Source organism: Mixophyes fleayi, chromosome 8, assembly GCF_038048845.1.
Source record: "Mixophyes fleayi isolate aMixFle1 chromosome 8, aMixFle1.hap1, whole genome shotgun sequence".
Lineage (NCBI taxonomy): Eukaryota > Metazoa > Chordata > Amphibia > Anura > Limnodynastidae > Mixophyes > Mixophyes fleayi.
This window is the reverse complement of record NC_134409.1, coordinates 138,323,825-138,348,509: the sequence shown is the minus strand read 5'-3', so window position 1 is coordinate 138,348,509 and position 24,685 is coordinate 138,323,825. Positions and strand designations below refer to the sequence as shown.

The 24,685-nt window shown below is 38.7% G+C and overlaps 3 protein-coding genes across 3 annotated transcripts; 1 reads left to right on the top strand and 2 right to left on the bottom strand.

Annotated features, from left to right (window-relative positions):
• Positions 1-369: 369 nt before the first annotated feature.
• On the top strand, positions 370-10,314 carry LOC142100208 (troponin C, slow skeletal and cardiac muscles). The gene is made up of 6 exons (XM_075184141.1): positions 370-518; positions 6,744-6,774; positions 8,721-8,867; positions 8,952-9,066; positions 9,540-9,676; positions 10,063-10,314. Exons 1-6 carry the CDS (start codon positions 495-497, stop codon positions 10,092-10,094), a joined length of 486 nt encoding a protein of 161 aa, XP_075040242.1. The 5' UTR covers positions 370-494; the 3' UTR covers positions 10,095-10,314.
• Positions 10,315-10,958: 644 nt separating this feature from the next.
• Positions 10,959-11,888, bottom strand: LOC142100281 (olfactory receptor 5B12-like). Its single transcript, XM_075184208.1, has one exon. The coding sequence runs from the start codon at positions 11,886-11,888 to the stop codon at positions 10,959-10,961; it is 930 nt and encodes a 309-aa protein (XP_075040309.1).
• A 9,914-nt stretch (positions 11,889-21,802) lies between these two features.
• Positions 21,803-22,744, bottom strand: LOC142100280 (olfactory receptor 1G1-like). The gene has a single exon (XM_075184207.1). The coding sequence runs from the start codon at positions 22,742-22,744 to the stop codon at positions 21,803-21,805; it is 942 nt and encodes a 313-aa protein (XP_075040308.1).
• Positions 22,745-24,685: the final 1,941 nt, after the last annotated feature.

Here is a 24,685-nt window from a genome sequence, read left to right as displayed (position 1 = left end):
TTTCAAACCCGCCTGAAAACTCTCAGCTTGATACATTTACCCCTTATGTGTGTTACTGCCAGTTATAGGGCGCTGCGAGGTTTGTAGTTGTGTGTTATAATAATCTATATTGTAAAGTCTCCTCAAACGGTTATATCTTTTATACCTTAAATACCCCTTTTTGGCCATATATAGGATTTTCTAAATTATATTTAAGTGGCAGCTCAGCTAAAGTTTATTGAAATGTCGTGACTTATCGCTGAGTTCTAGTAAATACATCTCAGCTGGGAAACACGCAGAAAGTATAATACAGCTTTGTGCCAGCCCTGGATTGTGCTGTGTGTATAAATAGGGACACTGAGCTCTTCAGTTGTCCAGTTTTCCCAAAAAGGTTTGGACAGATATTGTTAAGTGACATCAGTGGGTGCCCGGAGCCTCTCACACATATAAGTCCTGTCTGTTGTTACTCTGCACAGATTCCTGTCTCCTGAGTCCACTCGTTAACTTCTCTCACCATGGATGATATCTATAAGGCTGCAGTAAGTGTTACATCTATAATAATATACATGGACATGATATATCTTTAGCACTAGTGCAATTCTCTGTGTGTGTTTGATAGTAGTGTTATTATAGTGAATATTATATTATATCCTATTATTGTGTTGTTACTTTTGTAATAGTTGGAGTTTACAAGTGTAAAGATTGTGTTGTTATTATTATTATCTTTGAAATACCAACAATGACACAATGTATCATAATCACTCGCAGGCTACACAGAACATGGGAGGTGTCCTATATATCATTTATGACACACTAGGAAGTTCCGCAGCTGTTGTGGAACTAAAAATCCCAGCATGACCTGACTAATGAAGACTGTGTTTTAGAACTGTGGCTTTCATTGTCAGGGAGTGCTGGGACTTGTAGTTCCACCTCTACTGGAGAACCTTAAGTTGCCTATATCTGCATTATTATTATTAAGGAAAGAGGAACTGAATGTCAGTTCTGCACCTCATGGGACACTAAAGTAAAAGTTACAAATACTAAGAAAAAATTTGGTAACATTATTAGAACAATATAAATTTGGGATGAAATAATATCAATGTATCTATCCAGGCATCTTTGGACTTAGTAATATAAAGTAATTTCGGAGCATAGGTGAATGTTCAGTTGGGAGAATATATACTAAGAGGCCGATTCAATTAGACACAAGTTTACTTAGTGCTTTGTGCAGTATTCACGGCTTCTTGCAGTAATTACAGATGTAAATATCCCAAACATCCTGATTCGCTGACCTCGAAAGGGGCGGGACTTACACATATGAACATGGGACTCCATCGATAGTAGGTGGGGTTTGAGTTGGTTGGGGCGGGGCCTATTTTGTCCTGATTTTGCATGTATAAATATTAGTGATACGGCCTTGTTGGGTGGTTATGAAGCAAAATGGAGATTCCCAAATTGAATAGTATTTATCAGTCACCTGTAGGAGAGCAGAATGCAGCTGGTTAGGACGCGGGGAGTAACCTAATCATTATTTCTATCCAGCTTCTTGCAAATTAATCAAACGTTCCTAGTGAATACAGCCATCCGGGGGCCCAGCTCGGCACCGAAAAATCTTGAGTGACGCTTGTGTGATTAGTGTTCATAACTTAGTATTCAATAACTTCTACTTGGGTGCAAAAATTATTTAAGAGAAGTGTTGTTGTTTGCGCACCTACATGCTTCATACACACGTGCTTCATACATGTCATGCAGAGGAGGGCTTGGGAAACATATGCAGGTGAGAATGATGTTAAACACACACATATGAAAGACTACAACAAAATATGTTCTTGTATTTCATCTACTATTAAGAGCTGTTTCCTTTTTAAGTTAGGGTTAGTCAGCTGTGCAGGGTAACTCCTGCACTCAAGTCATGTTGGTTTAATGAGGGGTTGATAAAGATATACAAGTTATCTCATTCTTATACATCATCTTGTACTGGTGGATATAAGTCACAATACCAGGCTATACTATGAGGAGCAGGGGATCATGGGAGAATTATGCAAATTGTTTTGCTGTACGAAACGGCAAACATAGGAAATACACTTAATGCGCCTAGGATATTCGCTTCTCCTCCAAAGTGTAACATTGTGCCTCAACGACCTCATTAGTTCCCAGTGAATTGATTGGCTGATTATTTAATACTGAATATTTATGCCATCATTAATGGTCCTCTGTGTATGGGCGATGTGTTCACTTTATTGTTAATTGTATCACAGAGTCATTTTATTAATTTTATATATAAAACCGTGAAATGAAATGTGGACTTTAATAAATATACCCAACTTCAACGTTCCACGTTGTGTGAGTACACAATCCTCGCACTATATATAGTAACATTCCCACAGACAATGGAGCTGTGGATTACACTACACCTGTTTATTTCAACAAATATCCGCCACACGCCGCTTATCAAGGCTTAGATAAGACACATGCCTCAAAATATTTTCTTTAAGCTTTGATTCCAAAATGGAAACTGTTAAACCTCTGGTGGATTAGGTGGAGTGACTGTTTGTGTTTAAGGCAATACATTCCAGCCCGTCTGTTACTGTAACAAACAGCATCAGCATTGGAGCGATAGTTTATTTCTTAGAGTTCTATCCTGAACGGGGGTTGAAGGCGGCGAGAACCCTAAGAGCAGCTGGTGCTCCAAACACTACAAATATCATCATCATCATCAACATTTATTTATATAGCGTCAGCAGATTACGTAGCGCTTTACAATTGGCAAATAACAAACATACCACCTGTACTGTATGTGCACATAGATTGTATTGATCTGATTTTGGTCCCCCTTCCACTTTAATATCACAAAAAAAAATCTAGTTTCCTAACAGTTACAGTTTAATTAAAATATATACTTCTTATACAGCTCATAGCCAACTGGGAAGTAAATAAAGACAATGGGCCTGATTCATTAAGGAATGTAAAGCAAAAAAATGAGTAACTTTGCACCTTGGCAAAACCATGTTACATTGGAGGGGGAGGTAAATTTAAAATGTGATGGCAGATTGATAGTTGGGGTAGAGTATGTCCTAGGTCAACTTTAAATTTCATTGTACAACTAAAGCTATTAAGTATTTGTGTGTTACATGAAAATGCAGCCAGTGTTTATCTTATGTGCAAAATAATAAACTAATTTGCACCCCTTGTATTGTAACATGGTTTTGTCCAGAAGAAAACTTACTAATTTTGTTTGCCTTACTTTCCTTAATGAGTCAGGCCCAATAAGTTATTAATTCAAAATGTACAAATAATAATTTAAAAGCTGATCTATGGTGTTCCCCTCTTTCTTCTGCCCCCCTCCCCCTCTCACGACACCCTCAGCACATATGTATAAAGCTAACACATAAATCAGTATTAGATTAGTGCATTGAGGAGATGTTAGATACACACATAGAGAGAACGCAGACCCTTGTTCAGGTACATTGTGGACTGAAATATCTTTTCAACATCAGGAATTAAACATAAAGGTCAATCATAACTAACCTCATTAAAAATCCTCAGCTAGAAGCTATGGATATATATATATATATATATATATATATATATATCTATATATATATATATATATATATATATATATATATATATATCACTTTCTGTGTGTAACGCTAGGTAATACATTGCATGTAATGTGGCAAGAAATAAGATTCTCAGCTGAAATAAAATATGATGATCTAATTAATAGTATTAAATGAGATCTGAAAACTCCCAGCTGAGAGCTGGATAAAATATGAATATAATCCTTTTTGGGGAGTGAAAATCACTCATATTTATATCCCCAGAACCTGCAACCTCATGTCTATATCTGCAGTACCTGCATCCTCATGTCTATATCCCCAGTACCTGCATCCTCATGTCTATATCTGCAGTACCTGCATCCTCATGTCTATATCCCAGTACCTGCATCCTCATGTCTATATCCCAGTACCTGCATCCTCATGTCTATATCCCAGTACCTGCATCCTCATGTCTATATCCCAGTACCTGTATCCTCATGTCTATATCCCCAGTACCTGCAACCTCATGTCTATATCCCAGTACCTGTATCCTCATGTCTATATCCCAGTACCTGCATCCTCATGTCTATATCTGCAGTACCTGCATCCTCATGTCTATATCCCAGTACCTGCATCCTCATGTCTATATCCCAGTACCTGCATCCTCATGTCTATATCCCAGTACCTGCATCCTCATGTCTATATCCCAGTACCTGTATCCTCATTTCTATATCCCCAGTACCTGCAACCTTATGTCTATATCCCCAGTACCTGCAACCTCATGTCTATATCCCAGTACCTGTATCCTCATGTCTATATCCCCAGTACCTGCAACCTCATGTCTATATCCCAGTACCTGTATCCTCATGTCTATATCCCAGTACCTGTATCCTCATGTCTATATCCCCAGTACCTGGAATCTCATGTCTATATCCCAGTACCTGCAACCTCATTTCTATATCCCCAATACCTGCATCCTGATGTCTATATTCCAGTACCTGTATCCTCATGTCTTTATCCCCAGTACCTGCATCCTCGTGTCTTTATCCGCAGTATCTGCATCCTTGTATCTATATCCCCAGTACCTACATCCTGATGTCTATACCCCCAATACCTGCATCCTCATGTCTATACCCCCAATACCTGCATCCTCATGTCTATACCCCCAGTACCTGCTTCCTCATGTCTACATCCGCAGTACCTGTATCCTCATGTCTATATCCCAGTACCTGCATCCTCATGTCTATATCCCCAGTACCTACATCCTGATGTCTATATCCCCAGTACCTGCATCCTCATGTCTATATCCCAGTACCTGCATCCTCATGTCTATATCCCCAGTACCTGCACCCTCTTGTCTATATGCCCAGTACCTGCAAACTCATGTCTATATGCCCAGTACCTGCATCCTCATGTCTATATCCCCAGTACCTGCATCCTCATGTCTATATCCCAGTACCTGCATCCTCATGTCTATATCCTAGTACCTGCATCCTCATGGCTATATCCCCAGTAGCTGCAACCTCATGTCTATATCCCAGTACCTGTATCCTCATGTCTATATCCCAGTACCTGCATCCTCATGTCTATATCTGCAGTACCTGCATCCTCATGTCTATATCCCAGTACCTGCATCCTCATGTCTATATCCCAGTACCTACATCCTGATGTCTATATCCCCAGTACCTGCATCCTCATGTCTATATGCCCAGTACCTGCATCCTCATGTCTATATGCCCAGTACCTGCATCCTCATGTCTATATCCCCAGTACCTGCATCCTCATTGCTATATCTGTAGTACCTGCATCCTCATGTCTATATCTGTAGTACCTGCATCCTCATGTCTATATCCCAGTACCTGTATCCTCATGTCTATATCTGTAGTACCTGCATCCTCATGTCTATATCTGTAGTACCTGCATATTCATATCTACATAAGGTAATGGGAACAGGGGGCTATAATTGGTCACAGTTCCAGTACTGGTGCCAGATGTAGCTGGAGGAGATAAAGGGATAAATGTCAGCGCTCTTGGGAACATTTCGGTTTATCGCAGCCTCTGCTGTATCTCTGGGCCAGAAATAGATCACATACAACAGGGATTACTGTATGTAAATGTATAAATATAACTCTACAAGGGGAGGACAATATGATTGTTGTAACACAGATGGACGTACTTGCTGCAAGTTCTCGGAGTGCTGCTTTGGCTGACTGCGTCGTTTAACCCTTTGATAGCCTCTCCCAGACCTAATGATCAGCAATATTATATTATATTACAATATCTGCCCTCCAATAAGTCTGATTTCTGCATAATACTATGATCCCTACAGCTAAGTAACGCAGTGGGTGTTTTAGGACATCTAATTAGTTTGGTTTCCATGTTAATTTATGATCCCCAATCATGTGATGCGATATAGTTGTAATTTAGTTTTGATTTCTATTCCCAATAAGGGGAATTATCTCTTATGTGCGTTTATTTACAGTATCAGTTACTGTCCCTGATTCCTAGCGGGTGTATAACTATGTCTATAACTATTTAATACTATTTGTAGTTTAGTGAAACAATATTCTCATCACTGTCACTGAAATATCCTTTATATCGGCTGCTCCTTGTGAACTTTTGATTCTTATGAAGATATTGATGTTTTTGTTGTGTATGTTCCCTAGATTTAGCATGGGTACAGAGCTGTACTTGGTCCCCTGGCCGTGGGGCCGGGAGGCAGCTTTGAAAGCCCCAGGGCACCATAAATCGCGGGTCATGCACCTTAATCTCATGATTTTGTCGGTACCTTGCATGTTGACCACTTTCTTTTAAGCACTGCCCTTATTCTTTGCCCCGGCATTTTATATTTAATTCTGCGCTAAAAATCGTGATTGGTTGAAGTGTTTATCCTCTTGACGTTCATTTCTAACGTATATCATATGTGGTAGTTGCAGTATAGAATATTTAAGCATTATAAAAATCAGCCTTTTTTTTTTTTTTTTCACAAGGTCCCCAATGAGCTGCCCCGGGGCCCCAACAATCTACATTACAGCACTGCTCTATACTGGGGCTATACAGCCCAAATATTGGGGTTTGTGGACCAGAGGTTATTTAAAACGCATCCAGAACTTTTTAATTGTGTTATTTATTTTTATTGTGCTGTGAACGGTGAATTGCTGCCCTGTTATATAGTCACAAGGAGACACCAAACACTCAGGAAATCTCTTTTGTCTTTTCCAGGTTGAACAACTTACGGAAGAACAGAAAAATGGTAAATTCTATTGAATTTTCTGACACATTATGAAGCCCAATAATATTTATTCTGTATTATTTTATTCTTTCAAATTGACAAAACAAATTCGTAAATATTGCAACATAGTTTTCCTACAAATCAGAAACGTGTCACCTTGTTTCCCCACAATTATCTTTTTATCTCTCCTCAGTTTGATAAATAAAATAATTTACTTTTACTGTTGTTCCCTGATTTGCTGTCAGATTAGGAGCTATGAGGAGAGTACAGCCAAGAATCAGCCAACAACAGTTTGTTTCAGATCACTGAACCTTTACAATCCACTGAAAAAAATTTAGATATTGTTTGACTGTCAATTAATTCAGTCATTGCAAATTTGAATTTAAGTGCAAGGGTTAATAGCCCCTTCTTTTTAAACTCACTGAGGACGCATAAAATTGTGGTTTTTCATGCGGTTTTAAAGTCGCTTCATTCGGATCTGATGTACGCCAGTTTTAAAAGACGTGACCCACATTTGGTTTGTAGGAATTGGCTGGTTTGCAACCCGGTCAACAAGCAGGATCAGCTCGCTCCTGATGTGTGATGCATTGAGATTGGACTAACATGTATCTTTAAGATACACGTTTAGGTCTTGTTGACGATGGCAGTCACATCTCGTCATGCTATATTTGCACTTGTAGGTAATGTAAGATTTGGATCAAAGCGTATTTTTGCAGTTGCTCTGTGACCAAATTTTAACGATCATCTGTGAAACTATAAATCAGGCATCTTTTTATAGGTCTCAAACTCAAAATGCAGCAATTTGACTAATCTCACTGATGAGAACCATGTACAGAAATGTGAATATTTTTCAGCAGTTTTGTAAACCGCAGTTTCATACATTGCGCTGTTTATATGGATCCCCGCTCACGCTGAGGTTTGCAAACTGGCGATTTTAAAAATCCTTGAAACTGCCCCCAGAATAATCGATCTGCATCTGGCTGGAAATGCAGATAGTGCGCAAGAGTGAAACGCCACTTCAACCTACTAACATGTTAGAACCATCCCCTTTATACATTTAGGGGTATATTTACTAAACTGCGGGTTTGAAAAAGTGGAGATGTTGCCTATAGCAACCAATCAGATTGTAGTTAACATTTATTTAGTACATTCTACAAAATGACAACTAGAATCTCATTGGTTGCTATAGGCAACATCTCCAAAATTAAAAAAAATACACACTACCCCAAAATAGGGAACGGCCGTTTCATGCATCCTCGCCCCACTGTTATCTGATTAGATAATCTCATCCTGCATAACAAAATCTTAGTTTTGCATATTGGTGCTGAAAATAGGTGCAGTTACTTCACTAGTCCGTAATCCGCAATAATCTCTGAGCGCTGTTGTAAATTTTGTGCAGAAGCGGCAGAAAATGAGATTGCAAGAATTACATTATTGAAATTGGAACAAACACTGTCAGTATGATCATGTCCTTTAAATTTTTGTGTAGCTCCCTGGGGTAGATGTATCAAACCTTGTAAAACGGAAAAGCGGAGGTGTTGCCCATAGCAACCAATCAGATTCCAGTTATTATTTCCTAGTCTATACTGCATAAATGACATCTAGAATCTGATTGGCTGCTATGGGCAACACGTCCACTTTTCCTTTTAGAAGTCTCCAAAAATCTACCCCCTGTTTTCAATGAACAGGTAGATTTAAACAGCAATTAAAATTAGTTCAACTAATGTATCCACCGAAAATCCCTTTCCTTATCTTGTTTATAGCTTGTAGAGTGTTTTGAGCTGCCTTGTTCCCACCCAAAACATCCCACTAATCAGGACATACTCATTTCATAATATTATGTCTCCCTAGTTGCATAATTCTTATAGTACATGCGTATAAAGCATTTAATATGAATATATAAACCTGATATGGCCTACTACAGTAGAGCCTATTTGTATTCCCATGTAACGCTTTATTTTTCCCAGAATTCCGAGCAGCGTTTGACATATTCGTACAAGACGCAGAGGACGGCTGCATCAGCACGAAGGAGCTGGGGAAAGTCATGAGGATGCTGGGCCAGAACCCCACCCCCGAGGAGCTGCAGGAGATGATAGACGAGGTGGATGAAGACGGTGAGTAGCTGAGATCATGTTAGATACAGTAACTTCTATGGTATTTGTCTGCAGAAGGTTCCTAATAGAATCATTTGTCCGCAGGAAGCGGCACCGTAGACTTCGACGAGTTCCTGGTGATGATGGTTCGGTGTATGAAGGACGACAGTAAAGGGAAATCGGAGGAAGAGCTATCAGATATTTTCCGCATGTTTGACAAGTAAGTGATAATATACTGACCGCTCCTCGCTCATGCGGGTCATTATCCTGATATACTGTGATCAGTGTTACTTACAGAGAGCTGGAGTAACCCCCTATGATGCAGAAGGGATTTTGCCTGTGTTTAACAACAGAAAATAGACTTAGTTAAGTGATGATTGCACTAAATGCACAATAACTCTTTATTTGTCTAAAAGAATTATTAAGAGTTGAATGTGTAATAATATTCATGTCGCAGGCTTTTCCTAGCATCCATAAAAGTTTTAATAAGTCTACATGCAAGGTTAAGCGTCTTATTGAATGTTATTGTTTGTACATGTGTCCTAGAAATCTCTCACCTCCTCCCTAATGTTCCCTGTTGTATTTGGGTATGATCCCCTCACAATATATAAGCCGCACAACCACTGTATGTATGTATATATATATATATATATATATATATATATATATAACCGTATTCCTATCTCTCTGCAGAAATGCCGACGGATATATTGACCTTGAAGAGTTAAAGACAATGTTGGAGGCAACAGGGGAGATGATCACTGAGGATGATATAGAGGAACTGATGAGAGACGGGGACAAAAATAACGACGGCAGAATTGATTATGATGGTTGGTATCTTAGATCATTTACTACAATGTTATTTGTGCGTCTAATTTTATAGCTCTCACAGTAGAAGTATTACTAAAATCTGTGTTGCTCGTGTATGATAAAACACTTTGTCATGTCAGAAATAAATATGTAAATGTTGCCATACATTGTAAGAAGTGCAACCTTGGAGAAGGAATTTCGGTCGTTCCTCTGAGTTCTATCAAGTTACTTTATATCCATGTTTATACAGAAATGTTTAAAATTAAAATTGTGTTCCAAAATGTACAGCAGTCAAAAGATCCTTATGTATAGGAATGACTTAAAATGCACTGTGTGTGTTTACATAATTAACGTATTTCACATTAAATTCCCTTTGAGAACTTATATTATCTTAATGTCTTTGCAGAATTTCTGGAGTTCATGAAAGGAGTTGAATAAACAGAAGATTCTCGAAGCTCCACCCTAACAAACCTCTTCAAATCCCTGACTGCTTAATTATTTAATGAATAATGGCTAAGGGCTGTTTAACAACCTTCATCTAAACTATTGAGAACCCTATGTGCGTGACTCCATTGGATGACAAGACCCCACACGGAGATTTCATTGTCCTCTGTAAATTGCTTATCTTATAGGCTACAATAAATGGTTTTTCCAAGTAGTACAATGTTTCTGCTGTGTTGTGTTGAATCCATCTCATTAGACCAGAGATGGTTCTGTGGTTCTATAATCCTGACCTCGCAGGTCCAGCAAGGACGGTATACGGTGACTTGTAATTCCACGTCAACTGGAGAAATATTCTGTAGCCTAAATTTTCTGTTCAAGACATATAACAATTTCACTGGTTTTGCGTCTGTAAATGATGATTTGGTAATTACAGAACGAGTTAACCCCATGTGAATTAGATGTTCCACGTTTTTTTAATTTTAAATGACAGGAGCCTTAACTGAGCAGGATTACACTAGTAGCTCCCTACTACAGCACCCCTCAGAGCAAGACAAACTTAAAGGGGTACCCCGCCTTCAGATAATTCTATTTCCCAGGAAGATATGTTCAGTTTTGTAGCTCATGAATAGGAAAACAGCTCAATCTGCAACAGATCTGTTGTATCTAAATTCAGTGGAAATAAAAAACATCTGCATGGACAATTGGATTCTCGCAAGAGGTCATGGCTGTGCTTTGCAGGCACAAGGATATAGCATATAGGGGGTTGTAGTGAGATTGCAACATGAAAATCTTTTAATGTCTCACGATAAGTTCCAACTCTCCATCAGTCAAAGGTAAAACATATATCCTTTTATTTTTTTAACAAATATTATAGGTTTTGTAAAATCTTTGCAGAGCGGCTTTTAGCTCTTGATTCCTCAGACTGTATATCAGAGGATTTAGCAGAGGTGTAATCACAGTGTAAAAAACAGATACCAATCTATCTGCTGCATGATGATAACTTGTCGTAGGTCTAAAATAGTTGAAAATAAGGGTTCCGTAGAAGATGAAGACCACTGTCAAGTGAGAGGTACACGTGGAGAAAGCTTTAAACCTCTTGTCCTTGACTTTGATCTTCAGAACTGTTGAGAATAGAGTGATGTATGGGATAAAGGTCATCAGTAAGGAGCATAGTCCGAGGAGTCCACCCAGGAGAAATATAGACAACATGTTGATGAACGTGTCGGTACAGGAGATCTGCAACAACTTGGATAAGTCACAAAAGAAACTCTGGACGACGTTCGACTCACAGAAACTCAATCTCAATGTAAAAAGTGTATGTATCAAGGAATACAACATGCCAAGGGTCCAAACTCCTGCTGCAAGCTGGATGCACATCTTCCAATGCATGACCTGTATGTAGTGTAGAGGTTGACAAATAGCAATATATCGGTCATAAGACATCACTGCCAGTAAGAGGACTTCACAAGTAGCAAAATAAATGAAGAAGAAGACTTGGGTCAAGCAAGCTGGCACGGAAATCATCCTACGATTGGTGTTGAGATCATAGAGCATCCGTGGTGAAATGAGGGAAGAGCTACACACGTCCAGACAGGCCAGATTCCCAAGAAAGAAGTACATGGGGTTATGGAGGTGAGAGTCCATGACAATTAGCAGGACGATAAGCAGGTTGCCCATCAGGGTCATGCAGTAAATGTAGAGGAACAGCAGAAACAGAAGAAGCTGAATGTTTGGAAGGTCAGCCATTCCCAACAGGGATAATTCAGACCATAGGGTTTGGTTTCCCATCACGGAGAACTGAAAGACTAGGAGAAAAATAATTCACACATTTTGATATTATGAATGTAAGTGGTTCAAATAATTAATTTTTCAAATCATATTGTTAACATTTGACTAAATATATTTTGACATATTCAAATTTTTGTTCAGTATCTTCAATTTGCCAACTAAATCAGTGACCACATTTGGAATTGATGAATTCATTATAAGACTATTGGTTTGTTAATTTTTTAATCCACAGTTTCAGTAATGAACAGTTGTAGATACAGGTAATTGTATTCCCGAATGCGAGCTATTATTATCCTGATTTTCTTCACTCAGTTTATATCCTTCAGAGGAATTCGTGTTGCTTGGGTTATCAATGGCTACTTTTGGTACTATTGGAGGCTAATCTGTTCCATTATCATTTATTGTGGCGTTTCCATTTGCATAGCATTATCTACACTTTATCTTGTATAAATAAATATTACCTTTTACTATTGCAAGCCTATCATACTTATAGACATTTATTATTTAGATTTTTTTCTTTATGGATTTAAATAATACAATTATTGAATCCACTCTTTATACTTAGCATTGCTGCATAGTATTAATTTGGTGACACAAAGAATTATTAGCACTGTTTATTTTTGGTTGTTAACTATCAGTATAGAAGGGTTTCATTTTTATTTTTGCATACCCTATAGTTACCAGATAATAATGTTGCTGATTTGAATTTGGCACCTAAGAGGCCACTAATTTTTAGCATTATTTGGGAACATAAAAATATTATAGTATCCTTTTTATATTACTTACCCTATCAAAAACCCATATAGATTATCAGCTGTGCCAGGGCAATGAATTCAGTGGTAAAAGCAATGGCTGCCCCCAGAAATCTTCTTTCCTTTCATCTTTTAAAATCTCTAAAGAGATTGACGGTAGAAATTTCATAGGACTGGAAACTTAACACTTACAGCGAATGCTCCATAAAAGGTTAATAACCTGCAAAGCAAAATCGAAAAACATTTGCTAAGACTTCTAAACATTAAAAACACTCTGTAAATATTTTCACCACTAAAAACAATGCTGAAAATGGACAGAAATGATTTTATTCCTATATTTTTACTGATTTCGGTAGCAGAATGTATGAACTGAAGTTAACGGGAATCAGATAGGTTCATAGTAGTTAAAGTCTTTTTAGTTTAATGAGATTTTAATGTATTCTGTGCTACAGCATTGCTTAACATAACAGATGTCCGCACAATATAATGTTCAGGTTTTGTTATCCAAAGGATCAATCAAAATCAGGATCAAAATCCTGAATGATATATAAGAATGAAATGGGAATGAAACATTTGAATCAAACAGATCAGTATCTTCCTGTAAACTTATACAATACCTGCTAGTAGCGATATCGCAGTTCTTTTTAGCTTTCTTACAATATATTAGATTTCCAAAACAGCTGTAACCCCCCCTGCACACAGCAGTGACAAATATATCCATAGCTGCCTCTAATTCAGCTGCTGTAAATTATAACAATTCCAAACATTCTGTTGAGCAAAATCGCAATTCCGAGCTGTAAATTATATTTTTGGATGTTATAGGAGTTATAATTAATGAGGTGGAAACATCTCTCGAAAATTATTCCTCTATTGGTGCCACTGTAATGTGTCATAATGGGCAATTAAAATGAAAATCTGTGAAAATATTGTATACTATATATTTGAATATAGAGTATGTATAGAATTCTATAAAACATTATTGTGAAGTTCTTTGGAATCGGTACATAAAGGAGTCATCCTTATACCTGTGAATAATGCTGGGATCATGGTCTATATTTTTAGACCTCATATAGAACAATAGATGTATTTAAATCTTCATATCAAAACCTCCGGAGATTAGTCGTAGCTCAACAAAAATAATTCCTTAGCTTCCCTGGGGAAATCAAAGATAGAGACGAAATCCTGTTGGGAATGATAATACGTGGAAGAAGTTGCATTTATTGGAAAAGATTTAATTGCCCATTGTTGCAATCAAAATAGATAAAAATAGATGGATCAGCAGGAGTTTAGGTTTGTTCTCTACACACATATATATATATATATATATATATATATATATATATATACAAGTTAACCCGTGCATGATACTCATGCATTCTAGTCAAATCAAGCTACTTAAGGTGTTAAAAAGGTTCTTGTCATGCATTTGGGCCTCCTCAGGGGAAGAGCGTTACTTCCCGACGCAAGCGCCCTTTTTTAGCGTGGTTTTGTCCACATGTCACCACCTCATCATTTTTCTCCATCACCTCATCCTTCATCTTCATCGCCACATCCTTCATCAAGCTACTTAAGGTGTTAAATACTCCACACTGTCACCCCCGGCAACCACCAACCACTCCCAACTGTCACTTCTCCTTCAAGAAATATATAGGTCAGTGTATAACTCTGCCCAGCAGGTGGTGCTGCAGCTTGGTTTTTTTTCCCCACACACGCCACTAGGCATTTATATAGTAGATATATATTATACTTTATAACAATAAAAGTTTCATAAATGTAATAGCACTGATGGCTGGCAAACCTTTTAGCTGTGGGGTACTGTAAGCTCCAACGGGGCAGGGACTTATGTGAGTGAGTTCTCTGTACAGCGCTGCGGAATCAGTGGCGCTATATAAATAAATGGTGATGATGATGATAATGGGGTAACTTATGTAGCTGGATTACTCTAGGTCTTCCCTCTGAGTCCATTAGATATAAACAATATAATGGTGAGCTAGGCTGGTACCCCCAGTATACAAACAAGTAGAACATCCGCACATTCAGAGATCCGGCTTTGTTATAAAAGAGTCAAAGTACAAAAGTTCATAACGTTTCGGGATTACATCATATTCTCTTTGTCAGAAAAACTTATTACATTTTAATGGTATTATTTTTACCAATCACAACGCTCTTCCAATGTTATGTGTTCCTTTCAGTTTAGACAAATAAATGTTATGCTGTTAACTCTACTCACTAGTCCTTTGAGACTAGATACTAATAGCCTTTCCATGGTTCTCACATGCATATGAAACACATTTAATATAATCTTATATAAGATAAATCTATATATCTTTATACAGCTATGAAAGCCTTTTTTGAAATCGCCAGTACACATCACCAACCAAGACTATTTAATTTGAGAAGGCATCTAGCCAAAGTCCAACCACAGCCTCTGTCGGCCTAGTAGTCTTAGCAATAAGAGTTATCCTGACCTTTGGTATGCCACTGTGACTCTCCAGCTCCTGAAAGAAGTGGCCGGGGTTCAAGGTTCTTCTTTAGTGTGTCCAGAGCCTACTGATGGCCCACTAGATGCCCCTGTTTAGAGGGCACTAATACTAATATAGTCTAAACATTTGCAAAGAGCTGGGGGAGAAGATTATTTTTGCTACCTTACTGTTTGTACTCAAAGAAGGAGTGTGCAAGGAGTAAAATGCTCCAGCCTGAGAGTTTCAAGTTCTATGACAATGACGTCCTTCCAATCGAGAAGTAGATGGAGATAAAGGAGATGAAGAAGTCCAGCATATTCCCTGGGAGAGTGAAACTTGGGGCTGCCCAAAGTAGTTGAGCATCACATTTGTCTTAAAGAAGAGAGGTCATCTAAGAGGCAGAGAAGGTTAGCGCCTGCTGTTATAGAAGATATGAGATATCACTACAGAGGTCTATTAGACAAAGGAGTCGTAGTGGTCAGTGAGTGCTTTTTTAATTGTTGTGGCCAAAACGAAGACTGGTGACATCTAGATGTGTGTTAGCAACCAAACCTTTAACAAAAGTTCTATAATGAACCAGGACACATTTCCCTGAATTGATGAAGCCCTAGACTATCTAGTGGATAATCAGTGGTTTCATTACTGGACTTGAGAAGTGGGAACCACCAAATGCATACGAGTTAGAGGACAACTGTTTTCCTATGTCCTCTGGGGTTCTACCAGTTGTAGAGGATGTCTCAGGGAGTTCTGTACCCCCTCCCCCCATAATGTTACAGACGGTCATGGATGGAAAGGTGGGGAACATGAACTTCAGGAAGTGCTGGAGAACCTTGATGATTTGATTGTGTGTGGGTGAACTCTTGAAGACCTCAACCAAAGACAATTCAAAGTTCTAGACTGACTTGTAGAGAATGGGCTGATGCTGTTTTGTGACAATGTCAGTTTTTCCACAAGTCAGCAAAATATGCAGCCAACAAGGCATAACCACCAATCCTGCTTCAACCAATGGACACAGGCCTGACAAAGTAGGCAAACTTTGGGAAGTTTAAGTCCTTCTTAGGTTTCTGTAGCTACTTCAGGAGGTTTGTACCACAGTTTTTAAAGGTCACAGAAGCACTAATCAATTTGACTAAGAGTTACCTGCCTCCCAAGGAGTGTTCTTTGGCAAAGTATATGGGCCATATAGGATAAATGAATCCTTTGGAAATAAATGAATCTCTTTGAGGTAGCTTTCCAAGGATTGAAGAAACATCTGAGAAAGGCTCTGGTGTATAAAGATCCAGAGAAACCGTATGTTCTACACATACATCTACACTTCAATCCATCCTAAATGGTGCTGCAGGACTGATCTTCCTCTCTCACCGCTCCACATCTGCTGCATCACTTTACAAATCCCTACACAGGCTCCCTGTGTTCTCCAGAATGAAATTCATATTACTCACCCTTACCTACAAAGCCCTCAACAACACCACCCCTGTATACATCTCAAATCTCATATCAAAATACTCTCCCTCCCCCCTCTTAGATCTACCTCTGACCTGCGCTTTGTCTCGTCTCTGGTAACCACCTCTCACTCCCGCCTACAAGACTTCTCCCGTGCTGCTCCCCACTTATCGAATTCCCTACAACACTCAATGAGACTTTCCCACAGCCTTCAAATCTTTAGACGCTCTTTGAAAACCCGTCACTTTTTTAGAGGTGACCTTATCCTCGATAACACTATTCACACTAATGCACCCTCACAACTGTCCCAATTTCAACTCTAAGCCACACTCGCTCCTCTTGTTTTAGCTGTGCCCTGTTTCACTTAGAATGTAAGCTCTCTAATGAGCAGGGTCAACCATACCCTTTGTTTTCATGTCTGCATTCATTTTGTCTGCCTTGTATGTCCCTGTTTTATGTATGTCCTTGTCTTCCCTACTGTGCGGCGCTGCGGAGCACTGTGGCGCTTTACAAATCTATGATAATAATAATAATAATAATAATTGATGTCTCCAGGCAAGGGTTAGGGGCAGTCTTATATCAGGAGCATGAAGAAGGACAGTGCCGTATATTAGCCAGGCTCACTGACTTGTAGGGTAATGTAGAAACAGCCCCATCACCTGCACCAGAACCACTGAACCGCCAGATGCAACAGGACATAGGAGGTTGGTTTATTTGACCAGACCCCTTGTGCCCTATCTATATCTTTAGTCTCAAATATGAGCTGGGAAGAATTAAAACAGATACAGATGCCTTGTCCAGATGACCTGGTCCACCATACCAGGAGATAGTGTGGAATTGGTGGAAGTACCAGCTCTGGCTAGAAAAGTAAAGGGACGAATATATTCTCTTGAATCTACTGGAGAAGCATTGTCTCCTCTCTATTGTCGAATGACTCGGCTGGACGTCTACCTTAACTGAGAAGTGAAGAGTTGATTAGGGCTCAACGGGAAGGGCTCAGTAGGTTTTTTCAGCTGGCTCATGAAATGGGCCTCAAACCCCTGCCTAAGCCGTTACTGCCGGGCGGCACATGCTCAAGGCCACCTCAGCTCTGATTTTCTTCCCCAGGTGGGTGGATCATTGTGGGGCCCTCACCAAAATTTTGTTATAGGCCCAACCATTCTGTGATCCAAACCTGTTTTCATCTCACTTAAGAAGTTGTGGAATGTAAATGCAGTGTTTTGGGTTATAGGCCGGGGCCCAAGATGTTAGAGGGACCCACGTTTCATCTCAGTAGTGCAAGTAATAGTGACAAAAGCTAAAATGAGGTTTGGGCTGAAGAGCATACAGTAAGCTTCAATGAGCTTTAGCGATGCTTCTACATTCTATTTATATTCATGTTCCTGGAGTCTGAGACTTGCTGTACATATTAATAAGTGATCCAGAGTTGATAGTAACAAATTATGAGTGTGTACATGATCAGGGCCTATGGGAGATATAATTCATTGGGGCATCTAGTTTTCGCATGTGGGTTCATAACTAGGTGCCCACAACAGGGCCTTCCTCAGGCTACTCCCATCAGAAGATGTAAAACTCTCCACCCCTGCAAAAACCATGGGCCTGATTTATTAGTGATCTTATCTTGTGCAAAAGATAAGATGCTTATTTTTAAGAAGAAACGGGGAGATAGGAGTGAAGTTAGGATGGATTTTCATCTTAACTTAAGAAATTCTTCGCTTACGCAGTGGATTTTGCTTCTTATCTCCTTTTTCTGAGCATGCACAGAGTGGATTTGCTTAAGATAAGCCAACAATGACAGATAAGATCACTAATGAATCAGGCCCCATGTGCGTAGCATAACAATTAGACTATTTGCCCCAAAAGGTGCATTTGCATTGCAGAAGATGCAATTTTGTAAATGACTCTTATTGTTCTGCATGGTTTATTGTTTTCGTACAATTTCCTCTTATTTCTGGTCTGTGGGGGTGGGGCGAGGGGAAGGGAGTGAAGTTAAAATTGGTGCAGCTTTTTCCCCATTTTAGTGGATTTTTTTGTGCACCTAACAGTTATCAGGTTAGAAAACATTTTTAAAAATAACGTAGTAAAAGTTAAAAGGTTTGATCTTGGGTAAAATAGGACCTTGAGCAGAAACATTGTGGGCCCCTTAAACGATGGAGGATGGGCCAGGTGCAAAGAGCATGGACCATTTGCTATCCAATTGCTGGTACACTACACTTACCAGTTTGTCAGCTACTTAAACAAACTCCATTGCACAGACCCGCATGTATGTTTTTACCATATATTGTTATCTTTACCTACACTCCCTCCTCTAATGTAGTTGGAGACAAGGTGCATTGCTGAACTTTAAAAGTCATCACCAGCTATTGTCAGCCTGTCTTACTATATACTCACTGACTGCATTAAATATGTCTGCAAAGCAGGAAGCAAGACAGGCTCCCTAGGAACTTAGAAGTAAGACCAGGTATCCACAAATATATTCAAAAGTTAGGAGCTATCCTGGACTGAGCTGATCTAGCACCTGACAAAATATGACCAGCCATATGTGATGCCAGTATAAACCATATATAGTACTTAGTATAACGTGCTGAGCCTTGTGTCATAAGCCATGAGTGCTGACTACAAAGTTGTGCTATATTGAGTGGTAAGTATATTCCGCTGAGCCAAATCTGACGCCAAGTCATTATAATAGAGATAAAAGAGATCATTCTGAAGTGACTGTATTGCTGTGGATTAATATTGTTTAGTTTGGTTGCTCCGTCTAGCAGGCTCTACTGTAGCAGTCCTGGGACTCTCTGGAAATCCATCTCCCACTAACATTTATTGTTACCTTCTCTGCAGGTGTTCTCGCTGTGATGATTCAACCAGCGGCTTGCTGATGATGTCACAGTAGACACAGACAGTGTTTAGCGCTGCTGTAAGCTGTATGTCCGCCATGGACATTATGAATTGTAGTTAACACAATCATTGCACATAGCACTGTGTTGTGACTACACGTTGCCCTTCCCCTACTAGAAATCTATTACATTTAAAATGCACAACCCAAATACCGGGGGTCACAGCTCCTACAAGAGGTATTTCTGAGGGTCACGAGAATAATGAAACAAAACACAGAGATTTATATAAGCTTTATTGCAGGTATTATTTAAATATGGAATTATGCTTTACTAAAGCACAGACAAAATACTGTTTTAAAGACTACAAAAGGACAAAGAATGGTTTTACTTCCCAAATAAATCATTTTTAATAGAGCATTGTGTAAAAATTGTATAGTCACCCAATCAAAGACGTTTTTAAGAAACATCTTTAGATTCCTCCCCTTTTATTGAATACATCCCATAGAGACAGATTTGGGGGTAAATATATAAAGCTGCGATTTGTTTTGGCGATTTAAAATTGTCGCAAATCGCGAGAGATAACCTGCGATTTGAAGTGCAAAATAACCATATGTATTAACCAGCGATATTGACTTTCCTAAATCCAATCTTTGCCGATTTGTGTCGATTTTAAAACCCTTATATCTCCTGTGTTGTAGTCAAACTCGCTGGAGTTTGAATTCAAAACCACCAGATACAACACGCTGCGTTCTGTAGGTGAGATTGGCAAACACATCACTGTTACACTGCAGAGCAATGTTACTATAACAGGAGGCACAATGGGAGTTTGAATAAACCATCTTTTTTTTTAAAGAGGCGCAAAAATGATTATGAATTTTCTTATGGGGGACAATTTCTTTTAAGAATAAATTAATGGCCCAAATTTAATTATAGATTATATGTAAGTGTTTTTTTAAAATTTTTATTAATACTTACTATGTCATCACCAGTGGGGAAATATTTATATATTTATGATACGGCACACTTACAATTTCCTGATGGGGGACACAATTAAAAAGTACATATTTGTGGTACTACAAGTGGTAAAACAAGTGTCAGCATGCAAATGTAGTGTCACAAGTCTGTACTTTAAATGTTTAATTATTTTTGCCCTTCTACAAAAAAAAGATGGTTTACTTAAACTCCCATTGTGGCTCCTGTTATGTTAACATTGCCCTGCAGTGTAACTGTGATGTGTTTGACAATCTCGCCTATAGAAAGCAGTGTGGGCGATATTGAATTCAAACTCGGGCGAGTTTGCAAAATCGCAGCTTCATACATTTGGCGATTGGAGAACGTTGAAACTGCGATTTGTAGCGATTTTGAAAATGGCAATTTGGAAAGAAACACTTCTCCGGTGATTTTACATTAATTCGCCGGTTAATAAATCGCCAATTTAAAACTCACCCCAGAAAATCGCTGGAAACGGAAAATCGCAGTCTGATATATTTACCCCCAGGAGTGAAAGTAGGTTTCAAATACATTTTGATAATTAATATTTTTTTTTAAGATTAAACAGGGGATTACAAGTATTCAAATGCAATTTTCTAAATTAAATATGGGTGGGATAAAACAGTGTCCTTCATCCTGATGAATAACCAACTTTAGTCTCCACTCTTGAAAGATGTACTATGAAATATATTCAATATATTATCACCTGCGTATGTGCTGCTACAGTGCTGTACTATAAAATTCATATGAATCGATCTCTTAGTTTGTTAGGGGATATTTTAAAGACAACAATTCTACATCACTAATGTATGAAAAGAGTTAATATGGCTATAAATCATATTTATTTCATTTTTAGAATTGTGTAACAGTACAAATGATTCATGTTTCTTGTTATGTTCTGGGAACGGCTATTGTAAGTAATTATGAGCAGAAAATGCATTGATTGGTCTGGTATGAGAATGTAGGATGATCTTTGTGGAAATGTTACATAGACGAGCTGTTACTGTTAAATTACATGATAAGTATGTTATATATGTATGTCGTTTCAGTTTTAGGAAAAAAGACTTGTACGTTCTTTGTAACTAGTATAAATCTGCTGGAGGCCAGTTTCTCTGTCTTTCAATGCTTGCAATGAACTGTGTGTTGGAACCACTTATCTCGCAAAGCTGTATATTCCTTGCTCTATGTCTCAGAACAGGAAATACAGCTGAAGTGACAGCTGATAATTTTCAACAGGTCTGATAGTTCGGGGAAAATTTGGGAAGACATTGCAATCTATTGACAACTTTACAACTGTATATTTTTTTAAATTAAATAAAGTTGATGTTTCAACCCCAAATTGTATAAAACTAATCAGATCCAGGAGCTCGTTCTCCATCATGTGGTCATAACTGGCCATATTTTGTTGGGACACCTCTGTCGATGAATGAGGATCAGGCACTCCAGTTTTCTGAGTAAATGTGATGAAATGCCTTCTTTAGCGCAGTCTTAAGGTCTTTGTTCCTAATACTATAGATCAAGGCGTTAAACAAAGGGTTAATTAGGGCATAAGTCACTGATATCACTCTGTTCATGGTAAAGAGATTACTGGTGGTGGGAACAAAGTAAATAAAAATAATGGAGCCATAAAAAATGAAGACTACAGTAAGATGAGACGTGCAAGTTGAGAAGGCTTTGAGCTTTCCATTGTTACTTTGGATTCTGAGAACTGTGTTTAAGATACGTATGTATGGGAAAAATGTAACTGCAAAGGCTCCTAACCCAAGAATCCCACCTACAATAAATATGACTATTATATTTATAGAAGTGTCAGTACAAGAGATCTGGAACAAGTGAGGGAGGTCACAAAAGAAATTGTGGATGGTGTATGGACCACAGAACGTCAGCCTGAGTGAGCACAGTGTGTGGACCAAGGAGTAGAGAAAGCCAAGGACCCAAACTACCGCCGCCATGTAAGTACAAACACTCCGGGACATGATCTGAGTGTAATGCAGGGGGTGGCAGATGGCCGTGTATCTGTCGTAGGACATGGCCGAGAGCAAGAAGAGTTCTGAGCTGGCAAAGTAAATGAAGAAAAAGACTTGGGTTATGCAGGCAGGAAATGATATCGACCGGCTTTTGGTTGCCAAGTCGAAGAGCATCCTTGGAGCAGTAACCGATGAGTACGACATGTCTAGGAAGGCCAGGTTGCCAAGAAAGAAATACATTGGAGTGTGAAGCTGGGAATCGGTGAGGACCAAGAACATGATTAGAAGGTTTATGATGAGAGTCATGAGGTAGATGAGGAGGAAGGTCACAAAGAGAACATGTATGGTTTGTGGATGATCTGATATACCAATAAGAAGAAAGTCGGTCATATTTGTGAGGTTCTTCATCATCATCGCCCCACTGGGCTTCCTCTACTGTGAAACACACTGACATAGAGCAAAACAAATAGGATTATCAATCTGAACAATGCAGCACAAAAAAGTACGACACATGCTGTGTGCAGTTTTATTCATTGCTAGTGGATATATGTTCCCAATACTGATATATTTAAATCTATGAGATTATAGCCCCAGCAGGCAGGTTCTCACTGTCCCATGAGCACACGGCTGTAATTTATTTCTGCAAAGTCTCAGATGTTTAATTATAGTTGTAGAAAATAAAAATTATAATTGTAGAAAACATTTGTCACTTGAGAGCTGTACGAGTCATATACATTTACTAAAGTTTATTAAAAATCTAAAAGTTTTCACTTTAATAAATTAGACAATTGGACTCTTACTGTAGGGGGATTTACAAGCAAACTTTGTTCTGTACCACAGATATTTCTCTGGTTTGTTTTGATTTCTGTTTAGATGACAATGTTTGCTCTTGGTCACAAAGGGGCACATTTAGAAATGGACACATTTGCACCCCAAACGTGCATAGGAAAAGGCATATGTAAAAAAAAACATAATCACATGCAAATGTTCATTCGGACGCATCTCAAAATGCATTCAGCTCTAATATAGTAGCATTTGGGCCAGACATATGTCAGCTGGAACAAGTATATGTGATGTCGAAGTCAGCAAATTAGATAAAGTCATTTCAATTAAAATCGAGCAAACTTGGTTGTCTTTGTCTGAAAATATGCGTACGGTACGCTACAGCGTAAAAGGGCACGTTACGGCGTAAAAGGGCGTACGCAGCTGCAACACGTGGCAGCAATAGTATTTAGCCTTTTACATACATTCGCACAAACACGCATACTTGTAAAATAGTACACATTAATGGTAGTTGCAACACATAGTCATTTATGTCGAAATATAGTAGTATTTATGTTTTATATTATAAGTTATATGCACATTAGTGAAATATATGGAACAGGTTGAAGGAATCATATCATGTGTGGTATCATAATAAACCTCTTAACATTTTCTACTGTTTGGTTCACTCTGTGAAGGAATCGCAGAGTGCATACAAAAGTTATGAATGAAAGGGAATTATGAACTACTTAAGACTAAGGAATCTTGGCGGGAAGAGCAGAGCATATCCCCTGGAGAGATGACCCCCTCCTTTGGATTCTTTAGGATGAACTAGCCAATGATTGACAACCCCTTGGACCTTCCTGAAACCTGGACCAATAGAAGCAAGCTATACCATCTTCATTGTTTTACTGTATTCCTGTGTGCATATAAGCAGCAGCTTCTCATCTAGTGTTCAGACATCTTGTCCCCAGACTTCAGGATTGAATGACTGTACACTGGATCCAGAGCGCCTGCGATAAGTTACGGCTGTACTTATTATCACTTCGCTTGAATATATTATACTACTTTTTGCGAATAAATCTTTGTGCGTTGGAAACATAAATCGAGGTTCGACAATCGTTATTGGTTAGCGACAATACGCACTTAACACCTCGTCTGCCAGGCTCCCGTGTTACACAACTGGTCTCTAGAAAATCTTCAGTCAAAGTAATAACACAGCAGGTCTCTAGCTGCATTGCAGACACAGTGCTCTCTCCGATATAGGTCCTTCACCAGGGGACTTATGTAGTCACACTGTTAAAAAGTCTCCTATAGTGTTCCCCCCAATATTGGGCCTTCACCAGAGGTCTATTTCTCAGATAATCTTATCATTAATTTTCCTCAAAGACCAATACAAGGATCAACTCCGCAGACTGACACATCCGTCACCCTTTCTATAGAGTTCCTTGTTTTCTCTAGACACCAGGATACACTTCAACTTTATATTATTACAATGTTCCTGTCTTTACATGATACACAATTGCTATGGGCTGCTTTCACAACCAAATGCCTGCCTCGAGGAGCACAAAGATAATAGGTACACAT